Source organism: Oncorhynchus keta, chromosome 10, assembly GCF_023373465.1.
Source record: "Oncorhynchus keta strain PuntledgeMale-10-30-2019 chromosome 10, Oket_V2, whole genome shotgun sequence".
Classification (NCBI taxonomy): Eukaryota; Metazoa; Chordata; class Actinopteri; order Salmoniformes; family Salmonidae; genus Oncorhynchus; species Oncorhynchus keta.
In genome coordinates, this window is record NC_068430.1 from 44,358,774 (window position 1) to 44,378,221 (window position 19,448).

The 19,448-nt window shown below is 43.4% G+C and overlaps 1 protein-coding gene across 6 annotated transcripts in view; it reads right to left on the reverse strand.

Moving 5' to 3' along the window:
* Positions 1-6,997: 6,997 nt before the first annotated feature.
* LOC118388815 (acidic mammalian chitinase-like) overlaps positions 6,998-19,448 on the reverse strand; it is a 72,241-nt gene continuing 59,790 nt past the window's right edge. For 3 of the 6 annotated variants that reach the window (XM_052527096.1, XM_052527094.1, XM_052527091.1), the window contains exons 5-11: positions 9,399-9,564; positions 8,969-9,093; positions 8,709-8,832; positions 8,364-8,549; positions 8,035-8,157; positions 7,572-7,710; positions 6,998-7,425 (exon numbers count right to left, since the gene is read on the reverse strand). In XM_052527096.1, the coding sequence (XP_052383056.1) occupies positions 7,142-7,425; positions 7,572-7,710; positions 8,035-8,157; positions 8,364-8,549; positions 8,709-8,832; positions 8,969-9,093; positions 9,399-9,564 (1,147 nt within the window). In that variant the 3' untranslated portion in view covers positions 6,998-7,141. Of the gene's footprint in view, positions 7,426-7,571; positions 7,711-8,034; positions 8,158-8,363; positions 8,550-8,708; positions 8,833-8,968; positions 9,094-9,398; positions 9,565-9,648; positions 9,706-10,089; positions 10,292-10,439; positions 10,470-10,894; positions 10,985-19,448 lie in introns of those variants that run through there. The other 3 variants (XM_035778297.2, XM_052527092.1, XM_052527093.1) reach the window with 3 other exon arrangements.

Here is a 19,448-nt window from a genome sequence, read left to right on the forward strand (position 1 = left end):
AGGGCAGTGTGAGCAGAACCAGCGGTGTCGTTTGACTTAGCAAACGAGGATCGGATGTCGTCGACCTTCTTTTCAAAATGGTTGACGAAGTCATCTGCAGAGAGGGAGGAGGGGGGAGGGGGGGAGGATTCAGGGGGGAGGAGAAGGTGGCAAAGAGCTTCCTAGGGTTAGAGGCAGATGCTTGGAATTTAGAGTGGTAGAAAGTGGCTTTAGCAGCAGAGGCAGGGGAGGAAAATGTAGAGAGGAGGGAGTGAAAGGATGCCAGGTCCGCAGGGAGGCGAGTTTTCCTCCATTTCCGCTCGGCTGCCCGGAGCCCTGTTCTGTGAGCTCGCAATGAGTCGTCGAGCCACGGAGCGGGAGGGGAGGACCGAGCCGGGCTGGAGGATAGGGGACATAGAGAGTCAAAGGATGCAGAAAGGGAGGAGAGGAGGGTTGAGGAGGCAGAATCAGGAGATAGGTTGGAGAAGGTTTGAGCAGAGGGAAGAGATGATAGGATGGAAGAGGAGAGAGTATATACACATCACACCCCACTGTTCTGATTACAGTATGACATGTTGTGAAATGTGTTGGTGGGGTGACAGAGACTATTGTGTTGAACAAGGGGCTATTGTATTGGGGCCTATGGTGACACCGTAGGGGTTGATGTGATGGGCTAGTTAGGATGAGAGTTCCGTGTCTTGGCATAACACTTATACTCCTTTGTCCACATTTCTTAAGTGAGAAGGCTTGAAGTTGTGATGGGCTAGTCAGGATGGAGGTCTGTGTGTTTGTGTGTATTGTTGGGGAGAGGCTGGTGATGTGGGTCTGGACAGTTCAACTCTAAAAATGCTTGGTTGACAAATCTTGTGATTTATTAGGGGGTGGGAGGTCATACCAAGATGTACATTTCACACCCATTGTTCTGAGTGGCCGGGGCTTCACACTAGGAAGCAAATATCTCACCCATGTGACTTCCCATAAGGATGTGAATATCACATCCTCATGTTTTGAATTTATTTACCACGATTTGTATGTAAACATCATACCCCACTGTTCTGATTATTGAGTCTGGATATGATGGGTTAGTTAGGAGAGGGTCCATGTGTCTGTGTGAGACATGTTGTGAAAGGTATTGGTTGAGGGACCGAAACTATAGTGTTGATCAAGGGCTAATGTATGCATGCAGCGACTGGTTATGAACACTGTACATTTCTATATTTTATACGTCATAAATGTATCAAATTGACACCAATTTATGTTTCCATTTCCATTTTAGTCATTTAGCTGTGACACTCTTATCCAGAACGACTGACAGAAGCAAGTAGGGTTAAGTGCTGTGCTCAACACTCAGACACTCTTATCCAGAACGACTTACAGAAGAAGCAAGTAGGGTTAAGTGCTGTGCTCAAGGGAATCAAGTCATATATGGATGTGGCTGCACTACATCATCATTCTCCATCTGCCAGTGTGCTTCAATAGGACAAAGTGGCAAGAGTCACTCATGTGCTACCATTTGGAATTGTAGCGTACTATAAACTGGGTGGTTCAAGCCCTGAATACTTATTGGATGAAAGCTGTGTTATGTCAGACCGTATGCCACAGGTATGCCAAAATATTTATTTGTACTGTTCTAATTATGTTGGTAACCAGTTTATAATAGCAATAAGGCACCTCAAGGGTTTGTGGTATATGGCCAGTACACCACGGCCATGGGCTGTGTACAGGCACTCCGTGTTGAATTATAAACTTGATCTCCACTATAAAAAACACGTAGACTTTCAATCTCCAGCTGTCCCATAGTAATGAATGTGTCAGGATTCGGGACAAGACAGACAGGCAGACAGCTTTTCTCAGCCAATCGAAATCATGAATCAGCTGGCATTATTTTTATGGATTTAAACAAAGAAATGTCAATAGAAAACAGGTAAAACCATGTTTGGGGGGTCATGTTCATAGATACAGAACAAAAATAATTAACGACTTTGTCGCATCTCTGGCAACTGAACCGATAGAACGAATGACTAGCCAACTTGGGTAGCAATCTTAGATTCATGTCAGGACTATATCTCATGGAAGGATGAAGTAGTATGAATAAATTCATCTAAATAGTGTTTTTTATTTATCTTAATTTAACCAAGCAAGTCAGTTAAGAGCAAATTTAAATTTACAATAACGGCCTAACACGGCCAAACCCTCACTTAACCAATTGTGTGCCGCCCTATGGGACTCCTGGTTGTGACACAGCCTGGGATCGAACCCGGGTCTGTAGTGATGACTCCAGCACTGTGATGCAGTGCCATAGTCCACTGCGTCGCTCAATCGCCGAGTTAAAATATGTCAATCATTATTTGAATATGTTGGTAACCTGACTTCGTCTTGGGCCTAGCAACACCCGTACCAATATATCCTCCAAACACCGGCTTCGAGGGAATTATCACTTAAATGCCACACCCCCTCGTGCTTTATTGCTCAAGTGTTAAAATTGCTTAAATTACCTGAGTTATATAAACTCTGCAAAAAAAGAAACATCTCTTTTTCAGGATGCTGTCTTTCAATGATAATTCTCAAAATAACTCCACAGATCTTCATTGTAAAGGGTTTAAACACTGTTTCCCATGCTTGTTCAATGAACTATAAACAATTAATGAACATGCACCTGTGGAACGGTCGTTAAGACAGCTTACGGACGGTAGGCAATTAAGGTCACAGTTATGAACATTTAGGACAGTAAAGAGGCATTTCTACTGACTCTGAAAAACACCAAAAGAAAGATGCCCAGGGTCCCTGCTCATCTGTGTGAACGTGCCTTAGGCATGCTGCAAGGAGGCATGAGGACTGCGGATGTGGCCAGGGCAATACATTGCAATGTCTGTACTGTGACATGCCTAAGACAGCGCTACAGGGAGACAGGATGGACAGCTGATCGTCCTCACAGTAGCAGACCATGTGTAACAACACTTGCAAAGGGACGGTACATCCGAACATCATACATGTGGGACAGGTACAGGATGACAACAACAACTGCCCGAGTTACATTAGGAACACACAATCCCTCCATCAGTGCTCAGACTGTCCGCAATAGGCTGAGAGTGGCTGGACTGAGGGCTTGTAGGCCTGTTGTAAGGCAGGTCCTCACCAGACATCATCGGCAACAACATTACCTATGGGCACAAACCCACCGTCGCTGGACCAGACAGGACTGGCAAAAAGTGCTCTTCGCTGACGAGTCAAGGTTTTTGTCTCACCGGGGGTGATGGTTGGATTTGCGTTTATCGTCGAAGGAATGATCGCTACACTGAGGCCTGTACTCTGAAGCGGGATCGATTTGGAGGTGGAGGATCCGTCATGGTCTGGGGCGGTGTGTCACAGCATCATCGGACTGAGCTTGTTGTCATTGCAGGCAATCTCAACGCTGTGCGTTACAGGGAAGACATTCTCCTTCCTCATGTGGTACCCTTCCTGCAGGCTCATCCTGAAATGACCCTCCAGCATGACAATGCCACTAGCCATACTGCTCGTTCTCTGTGTGATTTCCTGCAAGACAGGAATGTCAGTGTTCTGCCATGGCCAGCGAAGAGCCCGAATCTCAATCCCATTGAGCACATCTGGGACCTGTTGGATTGGAGGGTGAGGGCTAGGGCCATTCCCCTCAGAAATGTTTGGGAACTTGCAGGTCCCTTGGTGGAAGACTGGGGTAACATCTCACAGCAACAACTGGCAAATCTGGTGCAGTCCATAAGGAGGAAATGCACTGCAGTACTTAATGCAGCTGGTGGCCACACCAGATACTGACCGTTACTTTTGATTTTGACCCCCCTTTGTTCAGGGACACATTATTTCATTTATTTTAGTCCCATGTCTGTGGAACTTGTTCAGTTTATGTCTCAGTTGTTGAATCTTGTTATGTTCATACAAATATTTACACATGTTATGTTTGCTGAAAATACACGCAGTTGACAGTGAAATAACTTTTTTTTTTGCTGAGTTTATAACAAAATATTCCACTCATTATCTGAATTTCATTCATACACATATGATGTTCTTGTCATTTGTTAACAATACAATTAACTATCACTGGCCTAAACCCACTCTAATTCACATACCGCCCCAACAGATCCACAGATGACGTAATCAATCGCATTCCGCAATGCCCTTTCCCACCTGGATAAAAGGTACACCTATGTGAGAATGCTGTTCATTGACTACAGCTCCGCGTTCAACACCATAGTGCCCACAAAGCTCATTACTAAGCTAAGGACCCTGGGACTATACACCTCCCTTTGCAACTGGATCCTGGACTTCCAGATTTGCCACCCCCAGATGGTAAGGGTGGTAAGGGAAGCCAAAAACACGTCTTCCATGCTGATCCTCAACACTTGGTCCCCTCAGGGTTGCATGCTTAGTTCCCTCCTGTACTCCCTGTTCACCTACGACTGAGTGGCCAAACACGACTCCAATGCCATCATTAATTTTGCTGACGACACAACAGTGGTAGGCCTGATAACTGACAACGATGAGACAGCCTATAAGTAGGAAGTCAGAGACCTGGCAGTGTAGTGCCAGGACAACCACATCTCCCTCAATTTGAGCAAGACAAAGGAGCTGATCATGGACTACAGGAAAAGGCAGACCGAACAGGCCCCCATTAACATTGATGGGGCTGTAGTGGAGCAGGTTGAGAGTTTCAAGTTTCTTGGTGTCCACATCACCAACGAACTATCATGGTCCAAGACAGTCATGAAGAGGGAGCGACAACACATTTTCCCCCTCAGGAGACTGAAAAGATTTGGAATAGGTCCCCTGATCCTCAAAAAGTTCTACAGCTGCACCATCGAGAGCATCTTGACCGGTTGCATCACTGCCTGGTATGGCAACTGCTTGGCATTTGACCATAACGCGCTACTGAGGGTAGTGCGTACATCCCAGTACATCACTGGGGCATCAAGCTTTCTGCCATCCAGGACCTGTATATTAGGCGGTGTCAGAGAAAAGCCCAAGAAATTGTCAAAGACTCCAGCCACCCTAGTCATAGACTGTTCTCTCTGCTACCGCATGGCAAGCGGTACAGGTTCCCCAAGGGGTACCAACCCCCCGCTCAACTGAAACAGTGGCGCACAGAATGCAAAAATATTCTTCGAAATATTTAACCTCCACACATTAACAAGTCCAATAGCTCAAATGAAAGATAAACACCTTGTTCATCTACCCAGCGAGTCAGATTTCTAAAATGTTTTACGGCGAAAACATAGCACATATTTATGTCAAACCACCACCAAAGACACAGCTAATTTAAATAGCCATTTTGTCGAACAAAAGATGTAATCACAAACGCAGGATTAAAATAAAAATAATTCACTAACCTTTTGAAAATCTTCATCAGATGACAGTAATAGGACATGTTACACAGTACATTTATGTTTTTTTCAATAATATGCCATTTATATCCATAAATCTCTGTTTACAATGACGACATGTTCAAAAAATGCTACTAAAATGTCCGGAGAAATTATGATAACTCCACCAGATAACAGCAATACACATCATAAACTTTGACTAAATATACATGTTCTACATATAGTTAGAAAGATACACTGCTCCTTAATGCAACCGCTGTGTTACATTTATTTTTAACGTTACAGAATTCGTTCACTAGGCAATAATCTGAGCTCAGACATTAGCAATATTTCTCCGCTATGTTGGAGTCAACAGAAACACAAAATTACCACATAAATATTCCCTTACCATTGATGGTCTTCGTTCAGAAGTCGTGCAAGGAGTCATACTTACCAAAAACAGCGTTTGGCTTTCAAGTCTGCGTCTTTGGGTTATCAAACGCGACAAATTCCGGCTGAAATGCAGCCAAATTCGAGGTGTTGCGCATCAAAACCTCAAAATTACATATTATATGTCGACTAAACTGGTCAAACGAAGTGCAGAATCAAGCTTTAGGATGTTCTAAACGTGCAAAACAATTCTCAACTCGAACAGACAAACTCACATCGTGTAATGATTCCTGGAACAAAGGGATCTCCAGACGCGACGTGCGCATGAGAGTGCATGTATTTTCGCGTGACCCGAATGTTTTAGCCCGCCAAAGGGTGAGAGAGCACGCGATTTTCACAATGAAACGCCCCATTGAAAGGAGACATCGCGCTGAAGACATAGAAACTGTTCACAGATCCGTAGCTGGTTGGGAAGGGTGGGGGCGATGATGTCAAAGTTGGCCCAACTTTACTGCTGACAGAGTGTTTGGGAGAATGGATGCCCTGTGAGTTCTGCTTTACATACAGACATCATTTGAACGGTTTTAGAAGCTTTAGAGTGTTTTCTATTCAATAATAATTATTATATGCATATATTAGCAATTTTGGACAGCTTTTTTTTCTGTTTACTATGGGCACGCAATTCCTCCAAAGGGGGCAGTATTCTGCCTAGCTCTAACTGGTTATTAAGGGCTTGTAAATTAGCATTTCACTGTAAGGTCTACCTACACCTGTTGTATTCGGTGCATGTGACCAAGAGTTTGATTTGATTTTAAATAAAACAATGTGCATGTCAAGTTATATTCAAATTCTGTAAAGAAAATAACATTTACTATAGATTCTTCCTTTTCAGCATTTCAAAAAGAACAGTTTTGAAATGTGTGTCTTCTATTTTTGAATTTGGATGAAATGGTAGTTAAAAAGACAAATGGTGAGCCTATCATTATGTCATGTTAATGATGAGTCAGTCTAAGCTCTGCGTGCTTTATACCGTGTCTGTCAGCCTGGTAAAGTTTGACTGCAGTAAAGGACTTATATTTTACTGCGATTCTCTGTGGTGGAATGAATTGTATAAAAACTAAACTGACAAAAGGTGTTTGAGGGAATCAGTTTGAGAACGGCGAGGAGCAGAATTGCTAATCTTGTTCAGATAATGACTAGCTATGTGGGATTCAAGGTGATTCTGCTCAAAGTGGAATGAAGTTGACCTCAAACCCACACAGAGCGGAATAAATACAATTTCTGAGACAGCAGGATGCATTCATATGTTGGGAGTTTATTAGAGTGGATTTGACATGTTAAATGGAGCTGATGTTAGAATAGGACATGACAACAGTGGCCCTAACAACCACATAACCTTTAGACCCAGCTCCTTCATTAATAAGGGGAATTCTGGTTTCTTAGGCCCAGTTGCAGCACTTGCAGCTAGTGTCGAAAACCAGGCCGGCAGCACACTGCTGGTCGTAGGTCTTGCCCTGGCTACAATTGTAGAAGTGGTTGGAATTGGTGGGGTCAGGGTATATTCCGTCAGCCTTCCCGGCGCAGAAGCCAGATCCGCTGCTACTACTGCCACCGCCACTGCTGCCACCGCTGCTGCTGCCACCTTGACCGCCGGGCTGTGGGGGGTTAAGTGGGTGCTGGGTAGGGGTCACTGGGGCGATGGGGACCGTACGGGCGGCACAACCTGGGAGAGATGGAGGACATAGGAGTGGGGAAAAGGGTTTGAGATCATTTGAGATAATTTCAACGACATTGTGATAGAGTGATAGAGAGGATTGCTGTTGAATGTTTGTGTGTGCATGCAGGCATGCATGTGTCTGTGTCACTCACCGGCTCCGGTTCCCAGTCCAGACTTGAGGGTGTTGATCAGTGGGTATCTGCCCTGTCCACAGAAGGTTCCAGAGAAGTCATCCAGATCCAGACTCCACACCATGGCTCCTCCGAAGCCAGTGTTCTTCAGCCACTCGATCTGTAAGGGAGACAGAGAGGGGAGAGGAGGGTTTACTTAACAGGGTGAAATTGGATAAATATGTATAGGTGATAGAACTTCATAATTTGCCCTATGTTGCTCAGTTGGTAGGGAATGGATCTTTCATTGACAGGATGGTGGATTCGATTCTCGCTGGGGTCACCTATAACAAAATGTATGCACTCACTACTGTAAATCACGAAGAAAAAAGCTACTGTTGAATTCCATATATTATTAGGCTTATTGTAACAGAGTAGGATGCTACGCCATTACTCCCTAGTTATATATTTCCTCCAACAGACAAACACCCCCACAAACACAGACCTTGTTCTGGAAACTCTTGACGTTGTCATATCCAACCCAGATGTTCTGCTGGGTGTAGGCGTAGGGCACCATCTGGGCAGAGTCCCAGGCCTGGGTAGCTCCCTGCTTCAGTAAGGTGCAGATCTAATGACACACACACGTTAGGGTTGCAAGTTGCATGATTCAGGAAGCTGCAAATGTAATCACTCAAAAACATACACTGGGTTTGCGTCCAAAATGACACCCTGTTCCCCAGGACACTTCCTTTGACAAGAGCAGACAAGTAGTACACTGTGTAGGGATTGGAATAGGGTGTAATTTCGGACCTATCTTAATCCTGTGTCAATTACCTCATAGTAGGCCAGGAAGCCAGACTGTCTGGTGAATGGTCCGGCCGGGCCGGGGCCATTGGCCGGTGCGCCTACCCCAGTGTTAGAGCCACTGGCCAGCTTGAAGGTGTGGCCATAGGTGGGGAATCCAACCAGGAGCTTCTCAGCGGGGGCACCACTGCTCTTCCAGTACTTCATAGCATAGTCCTGAGAACACACAAAGTATGTAGTAGTGAGAACACTGGAGAGAGAATAATTATTAAGAAATGTGGAACTCACTCTCAGCTCAAAACTAAATAGGCAGGAAGAGATAAATGAGCCGAGGAAGACAGAGAGGAAGAGATGAGCATGGAGAGAGAGACTCACCACATCGAAGTAGATGTAATCTCCCTGATCAGCTGGTCCTCTGTAGAGAGGGCTGTTTTCTCCAGTGTTGTGTTCCCAAGATCCATGAAAGTCATAGGTCATCACATGCAGATAGTCCAACACCCTGAGAGGGAGAGAGAGAGAGGGAGAGAAAGAGAGGGAGAAAGAGAGTTTCCAAAATGCCAAGAAGTATTTGATAGATCATGCATGTTTTAATGTACAAATAATGTATGAATGAGATCCAGTGTGTATGTACTGACGATCCAATCTCGGCGATCTGGTATCCGGAGTCGATGGTTCCCTTTCCGGCAGAAACAGCTGCAGTCAGCATCAGACGAGGACGGTTGGTGTTCTTTCCTTCAGCCTCAAAGGCAGCCATCAGCTCCTAGATGGAGACAGTGCACAGAGGGATGTGTGTGTTCATGTGGGTGTTCAAGCATTCATTCTTGTCTGTGTGTTCATTTGTGTGTGCATGAGCTATTTTGTGCGTGTGTGTGTGTCTGTATGTGTGATTGTTAATCTGCGTGTGTGGGTGTTTATACATGTGTTTGTTCATTCGTGTGTGTGTGTGTGTGTGTGTGTGTGTGTGTGTGTGTGTGTGTGTGTGTGTGTGTGTGTGTGTGTGTGTGTGTGTGTGTGTGTGTGTGTGTGTGTGTGTGTGTGTGTGTGGTGTGGGTGTTTGAGTCTAACCTGCAGCAAGGTGGTGAATCTGGCTTTGTCTGCGGGTGGGGAGCCTCTGGATCCGGGATACTCCCAGTCAATGTCCAGGCCGTCAAACTGGTACTGCCTCAGGAACTTGATAACGCTGCTGATGAATGTCTGGCGGTTGGCTGCACTGGACACCATTGCTGTGAACCTGGGTACACACACACAGCTCAGACACAGGGTGTGTGTGTAAATGTGTGTGTGCAATTGCATGTTTATATGCATCTCCACTTACGGCTGAGTGCCAAAATTCCATCCTCCAATGGCCAGCAGAGTCTTCAGGTTGCTGTTCCTGTTACCAAATACAAGACTTAGGGTTATTACTGGCTTAGGCGTGCATGTGTGCACCACGGGAGGCTGCTGAGGGGAAGAAAGCTCATAAAAATGTCTGGGATGGGGGAAATGGAATGGCATCAAACACATAGAAACAATGTGTTTCACATATTTGATACCATTCCACTAATTCTGCTCCAGCTCTTACCACGAGCCCGTCCTCCACACTTAAGGTGCCACAAACCTCCTGTGGAGTGTACATGCCTGAATGAGAAAGTGTTTGCCTGCATTTGTCTATGTGTGTGCGTGCCTGCATGCATGCATGCGTATGTGCATGTGTGCATGCCTGCTTGAGTGTGTGTTTGTGTGTGCGTGTTTGTGCATGTGTGTGTCTCTCTCTCACTGGTTCTTGAGAGCCTGGAACTGTCCGTAGAGTTTCTCATCGTCCCATTCATAGGTCTTGATCTCGTTGTTGGCCATGCCGGCAAAGGCATAGATCAGATGGTCACAGAGACAGGGGTCCACGTTGGTGGGGAAATACTTGCCGGCTCCTGGCCGGTACTGGCCCCAGTTAGTGAAATAACAGGATAGGATGTAGGAGGATCCTATGGAAGGGTAGTAGTAATGTTAGAGTTTGGAGTTAGGCAGTTTTAGAGTGATGGTTGTCATGCTCTGTAAGTTGAGTTATAGTTCTCTTATTAGCTACTTATTAAGCTGCTGGCTAAATGTAAATTAAATGTACTTAAAACTTACCTAGCTGTGCATGCAGCAGGAGAGCCAGTCCTAGAGAGCGAGAAAAGGAGAATGGTGAGAGAAAGCGAGAGAGACAGAAGTAAAGAAAGGAGAAAGACAAAGGGAGAGATTTTATGTTACATTAAACTTTTTTTAAAGTCAACATAATTCAGAACTGTAATGATCATGATATAAAGTGCAGTTCTTCCCCTCAGACATGAATATAGATGGGTCATGGTGCTGGCAACCTCAGTCCTTAGAAACAGACATTGAACACAGTAGCATTGACAAAATGCATAGCTAGAGGACATTCGTCAGTGGCCAATTCTCTCCACAGGGAGCCAAAGCCTTAGCATAGAGCATAGTATGTCTGAATGTTGGTAATTTTAATTACAATGAAAATGTAAATAACATGTTTGAAATAAAGAGCAATAGTACAGTTATAAGCTAAATAAGCCAAAATAAATTCCACTTACCAACGCAGATGAGTAGTTTGCCCATGGTTGCTCTGTACATTGCTCCATGGGCTGCTGAACCCTTTTATACGCTCAACGACCACTCCTAGCTCACTCATATCTCTAAGACTTTCCCATTCCGCAGCAAAACTCAATCAGCCTCAATCACTTGTTTGAACATGGGTTTCCACTGCCTTAACAAAAACACTGATAAACTTCATATGTCCTTGTTTTAAGACATGATATGCTGACAATAAAAAAAGCAAGTCTGTTTTGGGCTGTAATCATTTAGTGAAACTGACACTGAAATTGATAATTTGGTGAAACCATAGAGATGGGTGCATTAGTCACCCCTTAGCCTCTTCAGTACATCCCCTACAACTAGCCCCTGCATCCTAGCTAGCACCTTTCTCCTACCACCAAACTCCCTATATACTTGTGGAGATTGCTTATTGTTCCTCTATATATTTTTATATGTATATATTCTTAGTCCAATCCTTTACTTAGATGTATGTGTATTAGGTAGTTGTTGTGGAATTGTTAGATAACTTGTTAGATATTGCTGCACTGTCAGAAATAGAAGCATTTTGCTACACTAACAATAACATATGCTAACCATGTGTATGTGACCAATATATTATAATTTGATTGAGATTGACCTTGAAATGGGATAGATGTAAAGAATATGGTGACCATTCTACCAAGTCAAGCGCAAGGTTGAGAAGTCCCCATAATTAATTGATCTATCTTTTGTTTCAGTTGTACTAGTGGTGGGCTGAAGGTTGGGGGGGAGTGAGAGATATTGTTATCCACGTCGGCACCAACGATGTTAGGATGAAACAGTCAGAGGTCACCAAGCGCAACATAGTTTCAGTGTGTAAATCAGCTAGGACCAAGCCTGACATGCTGAGAGTGACGGACTCCATCCTGGCTGGAGGGGTGCTCTCATCTAATCTACGAACATAGACAGGGCTCTAACTCCTCTAGCTCCACAATGAAATAGGGTGCAGGCCAGGCAGCAGGCTGTTAGCCAGCCTGCCAGCATAGTGGAGTCTGCAACTAGCACAGTCAGTGTAATCACCTCAGCTATCCCCATTGAGACCGTGTCTGTGCCTCAACCTAGGCTGGGCAAAATTAAACATGGCGGTGTTTGCCTTAGCAATCTCACTAGAATAAAGACCTCCTCCATTCCTGCCATTATTGAAAGAGATCATGATACCTCACATCTCAAAATAGGGCTACTTAATGTTAGATCCCTTACTTCAAAGGCAGTTATAGTCAATGAACTAATCACTGATCAAAATCTTGACGTGATTGGCCTGACTGAAACATGGCTTAAGGCTGATGAATTTACTGTGTTAAATGAGGCCTCACATCCTGGTGACACTAGTGACCATATCCCTCGTGCATCCCGCAAAGGCGGAGGTGTTGCTAACATTTACGATGGCAAATTTCAATTTACAAAAAAAAAAAGACGTTTCATCTTTAGAGCTTCTCGTCATGAAATCTATGCAGCCTACTCAATCACTTTTTTAAAGCTACAGGCCTCCTGAGCTATATACACGTTCCTCACTGAGCTCCCTGAATTCCTATCAGACCTTGTAGTCATAGCAGATAATATTCTAAGTTTTGGTGATTTTAATATTCACATGGAAAAGTCCACAGATCCACTCCAAAAGGCTTTCGGACCATTATCGACTCAGTGGGTTTTGTCCACCATGTCTCTGGACCTACTTACTGTCACAGTCATACTCTGGACCTAGTTTTGTCCCATGGAATAAATGTTGTGGATCTTAATGTTTTTCCTCATAATCCTGGACTATCGGACCACCATTTTATTAAGTTAGCAATCGCAACAAATAATCTGCTCAGACCCCAACCAAGGAGCATCAAAAGTTGTGCAATAAATTCTCAGACAACACAAAGATTCCTTGATGCCCTTCCAGACTCCCTCTGCCTACCCAAGGACTTCAGAGGACAAAAATCAGTTAACCACCTAACTGAGGAACTCAATTTAACCTTGCGCAATACCATAGATGCAGTTGCACCCCTAAAAACTATAAGCATTTGTCATAAGAAACCAACTTCCTGGTATAGAGAAAATGCCCGAGCTCTGAAGCAAGATTCCAGAAAATTGGAATGGCAATGGCGCCACACAAAACTGGAAGTCTTCCGACTAGCTTGGAAAGACAGTACCATGCAGTATCGAAGAGCCCTCACTGCTGCTCGATCATCCTATTTTTCCAAATTAATTGAGGAAAATAAGAACAATCCTAAACGTATTTTTGATACTGTTGCAAAGCTAACTAAAAAGCAGCATGCCTCAAGTGAAGATGTCTTTCATTTCAGCAGTAATAAATTCATGAACTTCTTTGAGGAAAAGATCATGATCATTAGAAAGCAAATTACGGACTCCTCTTTTAAATCTGTGTATTCCTCCAAAGCTCAGTTGTCCTGAGTCTGCACAACTCTGCCAGGACCTAGGATCAAGAGAGACACTCAAATGTTTTAGTACTATATCGCTTGACACAATGATGAAAATAATCTTGGCCTCTAAACCTTCAAGTTGCATACTGGACCCTATTCCAACTACTGAAAGAGCTGCTTCTGTCACGCCCTGGTCTTAGTATTTTGTGTTTTCTTTATTATTTTGATCAGGCCAGGGTGTGACATGGGTTATTTTATGTGGTGTGTTTTGTCTAGGGGTTTGTTGTAGATTATGGGATAGTGGTTAGTGCGGTTGTCTAGATTAGTCTATGGCTGCCTGGAGTGGTTCTCAATCAGAGGCAGGTGTTTATCGTTGTCTCTGATTGGGAACCATATTTAGGCAGCCATATTCTTTGAGTGGTTCGTGGATGATTGTTCCTGTCTGCTGTGTCAGTATTTGTACCACACGGGACTGTTTCGGGTTTTCACGTTTCTTGTTTTTGTAGTTTATTCATGTATAGTTTCTTTATTAAAGACCCATGAATTATCACCATGCTGCATTTTGGTCCGCCTCTCCTTCAACGGAAGAATCCCGTTACAGCTTCCTGTGCTTGGTCCTCCTATGTTGAACATAATAAACGGCTCTCTATCCACCGGATGTGTACCAAACTCACTAAAAGTGGCAGTAATAAAGCCTCTCTTGAAAAAGCCAAACCTTGACCCAGAAAATATAAAAACTATCGGCCTATATCGAATCTTCCATTCCTCTCAACATTTTTAGAAAAAGCTATTGCGCAGCAACTCACTGCCTTCCTGAAGACAAACACTGTATACGAAATGATTCAGTCTTGTTTTAGACCCCATCATAGCACTGAGACTGCACTTGTGAAGGTAGTAAATTACCTTTTCATGCCGTCAGACCGAGGCTCTGCATCTGTCCTCGTGCACCTAGACCTTAGTGCTGCTTTTGATACCGTCGATCACCACATTCTTTTGGAGAGATTGGAAACGCAAATTGGTCTACAAGGACCAGTTCTGGCCTGGTTTAGATCTTATGCGTCGGAAAGATATCAGTTTGTCTCAGTGAATGGTTTGTCCTGTAAATTGTAAATGTTGGTGTTCCTCAAGGTTCCGTTTTAGGACCACTATTGTTTTCCCTATATATTTTACCTCTTGGGGATGTCATTTGAAATCATATTGTTAACCTTCACTGCTATGCTGATGATGGGGTGGCAGGGTCGCCTAGTGGTTAGAGCGTTGGACTAGTAACCGGAAGGTTGCAAGTTCAAATCCTCTGAGCCGAAAAGGTACAAATCTGTCGTTCTGCCCCTGAACAGGCAGTTAACCCACTGTTCCTAGGCTGTCATTGAAAAGAAGAATTTGTTCTTAATTGACTTGCCAGTTAAATAAAGGTCAAATAAATAATAAAATAAACACACAGCTGTACATTTCAATGAAACATGGTGAAGCCCCAAAATTGCCCTCGCTAGAAGCCTGTGTTTCAGACATAAGGAAGTGGATGGCTGCAAACGTTCTACTTTAAAACTCGGACAAAACAGAGATGCTTGTTCTAGGTCACAAGAAACAAAGAGATCTTCTGTTGAATCTGACAATTAATCTTGATGGTTGTACAGTCGTCTCAAATTAAACTGTGAAGGACCTCGTCGTTACTCTGGACCTGGATCTCTCTTTTAATGAACATATCAAGACTGTTTGAAGGACAGCTTTTTTCCATCTACGTAACATTTCAAAAATCAGAAACTTTCTGTCCAGAAATGAAGCAGAAAAATGTATCCATGCTTTTGTTTCTTCTAGGTTAGATTACTGCAATGCTCTACTTTCCGGTTACCCAGATAAAGCACTAAATAAACTTCAGTTAGTGCTAAATACAGCTGCTAGAATCCTGACAGTGCTAGCCTCCCTACACTGGCTTTCTGTTAAGGCAAGGGCTGATTTCAAGGTTTTACGGCTAACCTTCAAAGCATTACATGGGCTTGCTCCTACCTATCTTTCCGATTTTGTCCTGCCATACATTTCTAAGCAAACAGCTGGAGGCAGGCTTTTCTCCTATAGAGCTCAATTTTTATGGAATGGTCTATCTACCCATGTGAGACAAATCGGTCTCAACCTTTAAGTCTTTACTGAAGACTCATCTCTTCAGTGGGTCATATGATTGAGTGTAGTCTGGCCCAAGAGTGTGAAAGTGAACAGAAAGGCTCTGGAGCAACAAACCGCCCTTGCTGTCTCTGCCTGGCCGGTTCCCCTCTTTCCACTGGGATTCTCTGTCTCTAACCCTATTACAGGGGCTGAGTCACGGGCTTACTGGTGCTCTTTCATGCCGTCCCTAGGAGGGGTGCGTCACTTGAGTGGGTTGAGTCACTGACGTGATCTTCCTGTCTGGATTGGCGCCACCCTCTTGGATTGTGTCTTGGCGGAGATCTTTGTGGGCTGTAGTCGGCCTTGTCTCAGGATGGTAAGATGGTGGTTAAAGATAGCCCTCTAGTGGTGTGGGGGCTGTGCTTTGGCAAAGTGGGTGGGGTTATATACTTCCTGTTTGGCCCTGTCCGGGGGTATGATCGGATTGGGCCACAGTGTCTCCTGACCCCTCCTGTCTCAGCCTCCAGTATTTATGCTGAGGTAGATTATGTGTCGGGGGGCTAGGGTCAGTTTGTTATATCTGGAGTACTTTGCCTGTCTTATCTGGTGTCCTGTGTGAATGTAAGTATGCTCTCTCTAATTCTCTCTCTTTCTTTCTCTCTCTCGGGGGATCTGAGCCCTAGGACCATGCCTCAGGACTACCTGGCATGATGACTACTTGCTGTCCTCAGTCCACCTGGCCATGCTGCTGCTCCAGTTTCAACTGTTCTGCTTGCGGCTATGGAACCCTGACCTCTTCACCGGACGTGCTACCTGTCCCAGACCAGATGATCGGCAATTAAAAGCCAACTGACATTTACTCCTGATGTGCTGACCTGTTGCACCCTCGACAACTACTGTTATTATTATTATTTGACCATGCTGGTCATTTATGAACATTTGAACATCTTGGCCATGTTCTGTTATAATCTCCACCCGGCACAGTCAGAAGAGGACTGGCCACCCCTCATAACCTGGTTCCTCTCTAGGTTTCTTTCTAGGTTTCGGCCTGTCTAGGGAGTTTTTCCTAGCCACCGCGCTTCACGTCCGGATGAAATGCATGCCCAAATTCAACTGCCTGCTACTCATCCCCAGAAGATAAGATATTAATATTATTAGTATATTTGGATTGAAAACACTCTGAAGTTTCTAAAACTGTTTGAATCATGTCTGTAAGTATAACAGAACTTATTTAGCAGGCAAAACCCAGAGGACAAACCATTCAGATTTTGTTTTTGAGGTCACTCTTTTTTCAATGGGGTTTCATTGGGAATCCAGATTTCTTAGGGACCTTCTCGCAGTTCCTACCGCTTCCACTGGATGTCACCAGTCTTTACAAATTGGTTGAGGATTTTCCTTTGTGTAATGAAGAAGTAGCCCTGTTCAAAACGAGGGTCACTTCAAGTGTACTGTTTGATAGAGGCGCATGACCAGAAAGCTAGGTTCAGTTTGTTTTCCTCATGTATTGAACACAGATCATCCCGTCTTCAATTTGTCAATTATTTACGTAAAAAAAATACCTAAAGGTGTATTGCAAAAGTAGTTTGAAATGTTTTGGCAAAGTTTACAGCTAACTTTTGAGATATTTCGTAGTCACGTTGCGCAAGATGGAACCGGTGTTTTTCTGGATAAAACGTGGCAAACAAATGGACATTTTGGATATATATCGACAGAATTAATCAAACAAAAGGACCATTTGTGATGTTTATGGGACATATTAGAGTGCCAACAAAAGAAGCTCGTCAAATGTAAGGCATGATTTATATTTTTATTTTCTGCGTTTTGTGTCGTGCCTGCAGGGTTGAAATATGTTTTCTCTCTTTGTTTACGGAGGTGCTACCCTCAGATAATAGAATAGTTTTCTTTCGCCGAAAAGCCTTTTTGAAATCTGACATGTTGGCTGGATTCACAACAAGTGTAGCTTTAATTTGGTATCTTACATATGTGATTTCATGTTATTTTTATAGTAATTCATTTGAATTTGGCGCTCTGCATTTTCACTGGCTTTTGGCCAGGTGGGACGCTAGCCTGCATATCCCAGAGAGGTTAAATGACACCGAAAAAACAACAAAATACAAAACCGACCGTAAAGCTGCATGCAGTGCAGAAAGCAACTACACACAAACGTAGTCAAGATCCCACAAACTAAAAGTGGAAAAAAGGCTGCCTAAGTATGATCCCCAATCAGAGACAACGATAGACAGCCTCTGATTGGGAATCATACCCGGCCAACAAAGAAATAGAAAAACTAGAATGCCCACCCAAATCACACCCTGATCGAACCAAATAGAGAAATTAAAAGGCTCTCCAAGGTCAGGGTGTGACAACTAGAGGGTAAGGGGCAAGGGGTCTATTTAAAATTGAACATCAGGCTTGAAACAGACCTGTATAACCCCATGGTCTGCCTAGCAAAAATGTTGGTACTTGGTGTAGCGTAATTGATAATAGTAATAATGTAGTACAATGCAACCATATAACAAGTAATTATTAAGAAATCAAGTGTACTTTTCAGCATGTTACCGTATTTGTTTTAGTATATTGGAATCTGTTATTATTACTAATATTTAAGATTTAGCCTCATTGTAAAAAAAAAAACAATTGTCAGAAAATAATTTTTAAAAATTCATTACAGTCACGATCAGGTTAACTTGTTTGTGCTGGTGTTTCTGTAGCTATACCATGAATTGTTCAAAAGGAGTTAAGTGCTCTGATATCTATCTACCTTATCACATTTAACACAGTGTATCAGTCCTTATAAGTACCTTGAATACAATCAATGCCTAAGTTGATATCTTGGTTGAAGGATAGCATTTGCACAGCATACTCTGAGTAAGCATTTTGCTGTCTGCAAAGTTTTTAACACATGCAAACTCTGCCTTCTTTGCCCAACGCAGGAAATGTATCAGGAAATAGTAAATGTCAAAGCATTGCCTGAACAGTGATGTGAAGCCTGGAAAGTCAGATTAAAAGTCTGATGACATACCAATTACACAACACCTGTCTCTGATTCATTGGCGAGGGGAATTCTTAGTAATTTATTGGTAGCAAGAACTGATATGATTGGTTGGAGCAACCCAAAATATTATAGACTCAACATTGCCAGTGGGTGCCATACGGGCTCTGGATGTGCTGTCACATTCCTTTTGTGCCAGGGGGGAAGCACGTTCCGATGGTGAGGAATTGTCTTATGGAACAGTTCAATTATACCATGCCTCCCCTGCATATCTGGTGGTCAACCAATAACTCGTGCTGACTACAGATTAGAATGTTGCATGTTCAAATATGTTGGGGTGGAGGTTTTTATGCCCTCAACCCTGGCTTAAGCTATGTAGCTTTTATTCCTTTTATTGTATTATTCTTGTTTCTGTTTTATGGTCTTTGCTGTAGCACAGTGTCCTTGAGTTTTTTGAATGGCGAGAGACTGAAAAAACAGCTTCTAACTCAAGGCCATCAGACTGTTAAATAGCCATCACTAGCTGGCTACCACCAGGTTACTCAACACTGCCCCTTAGAGGCTGCTGCCCTACATACATAGACATGGAATCACTGGGCACGTTAATAATGGAACACTAGTCACTTTAATAAGGTTTACACACATATACAGTGGGGCAAAAAAGTATTTATTCAGCCACCAATTGTGCAAGTTCTCCCACTTAAAAAGATGAGAGAGGCCTGTAATTTTCATCATAGGTACACTTCAACTATGACAGACGAAATGAGAAGAAAAATCCAGAAAATCACATTGTAGGATTTTTTATGAATTTATTTGCAAATTATGGTGGAAAATAAGTATTTGGTCAACTACAAACAAGCAAGATGTCTGGCTCTCACAGACCTGTATCTTCTTCTTTAAGAGGCTCCTCTGTCCTCCACTCGTTACCTGTATTAATGGCACCTGTTTGAACTTGTTATCACTATAAAAGACACCAGTCCACAACCTCAAACAGTCACACTCCAAACTCCACTATGGCCAAGACCAAAGAGCTGTCAAAGGACACCAGAAACAAAATTG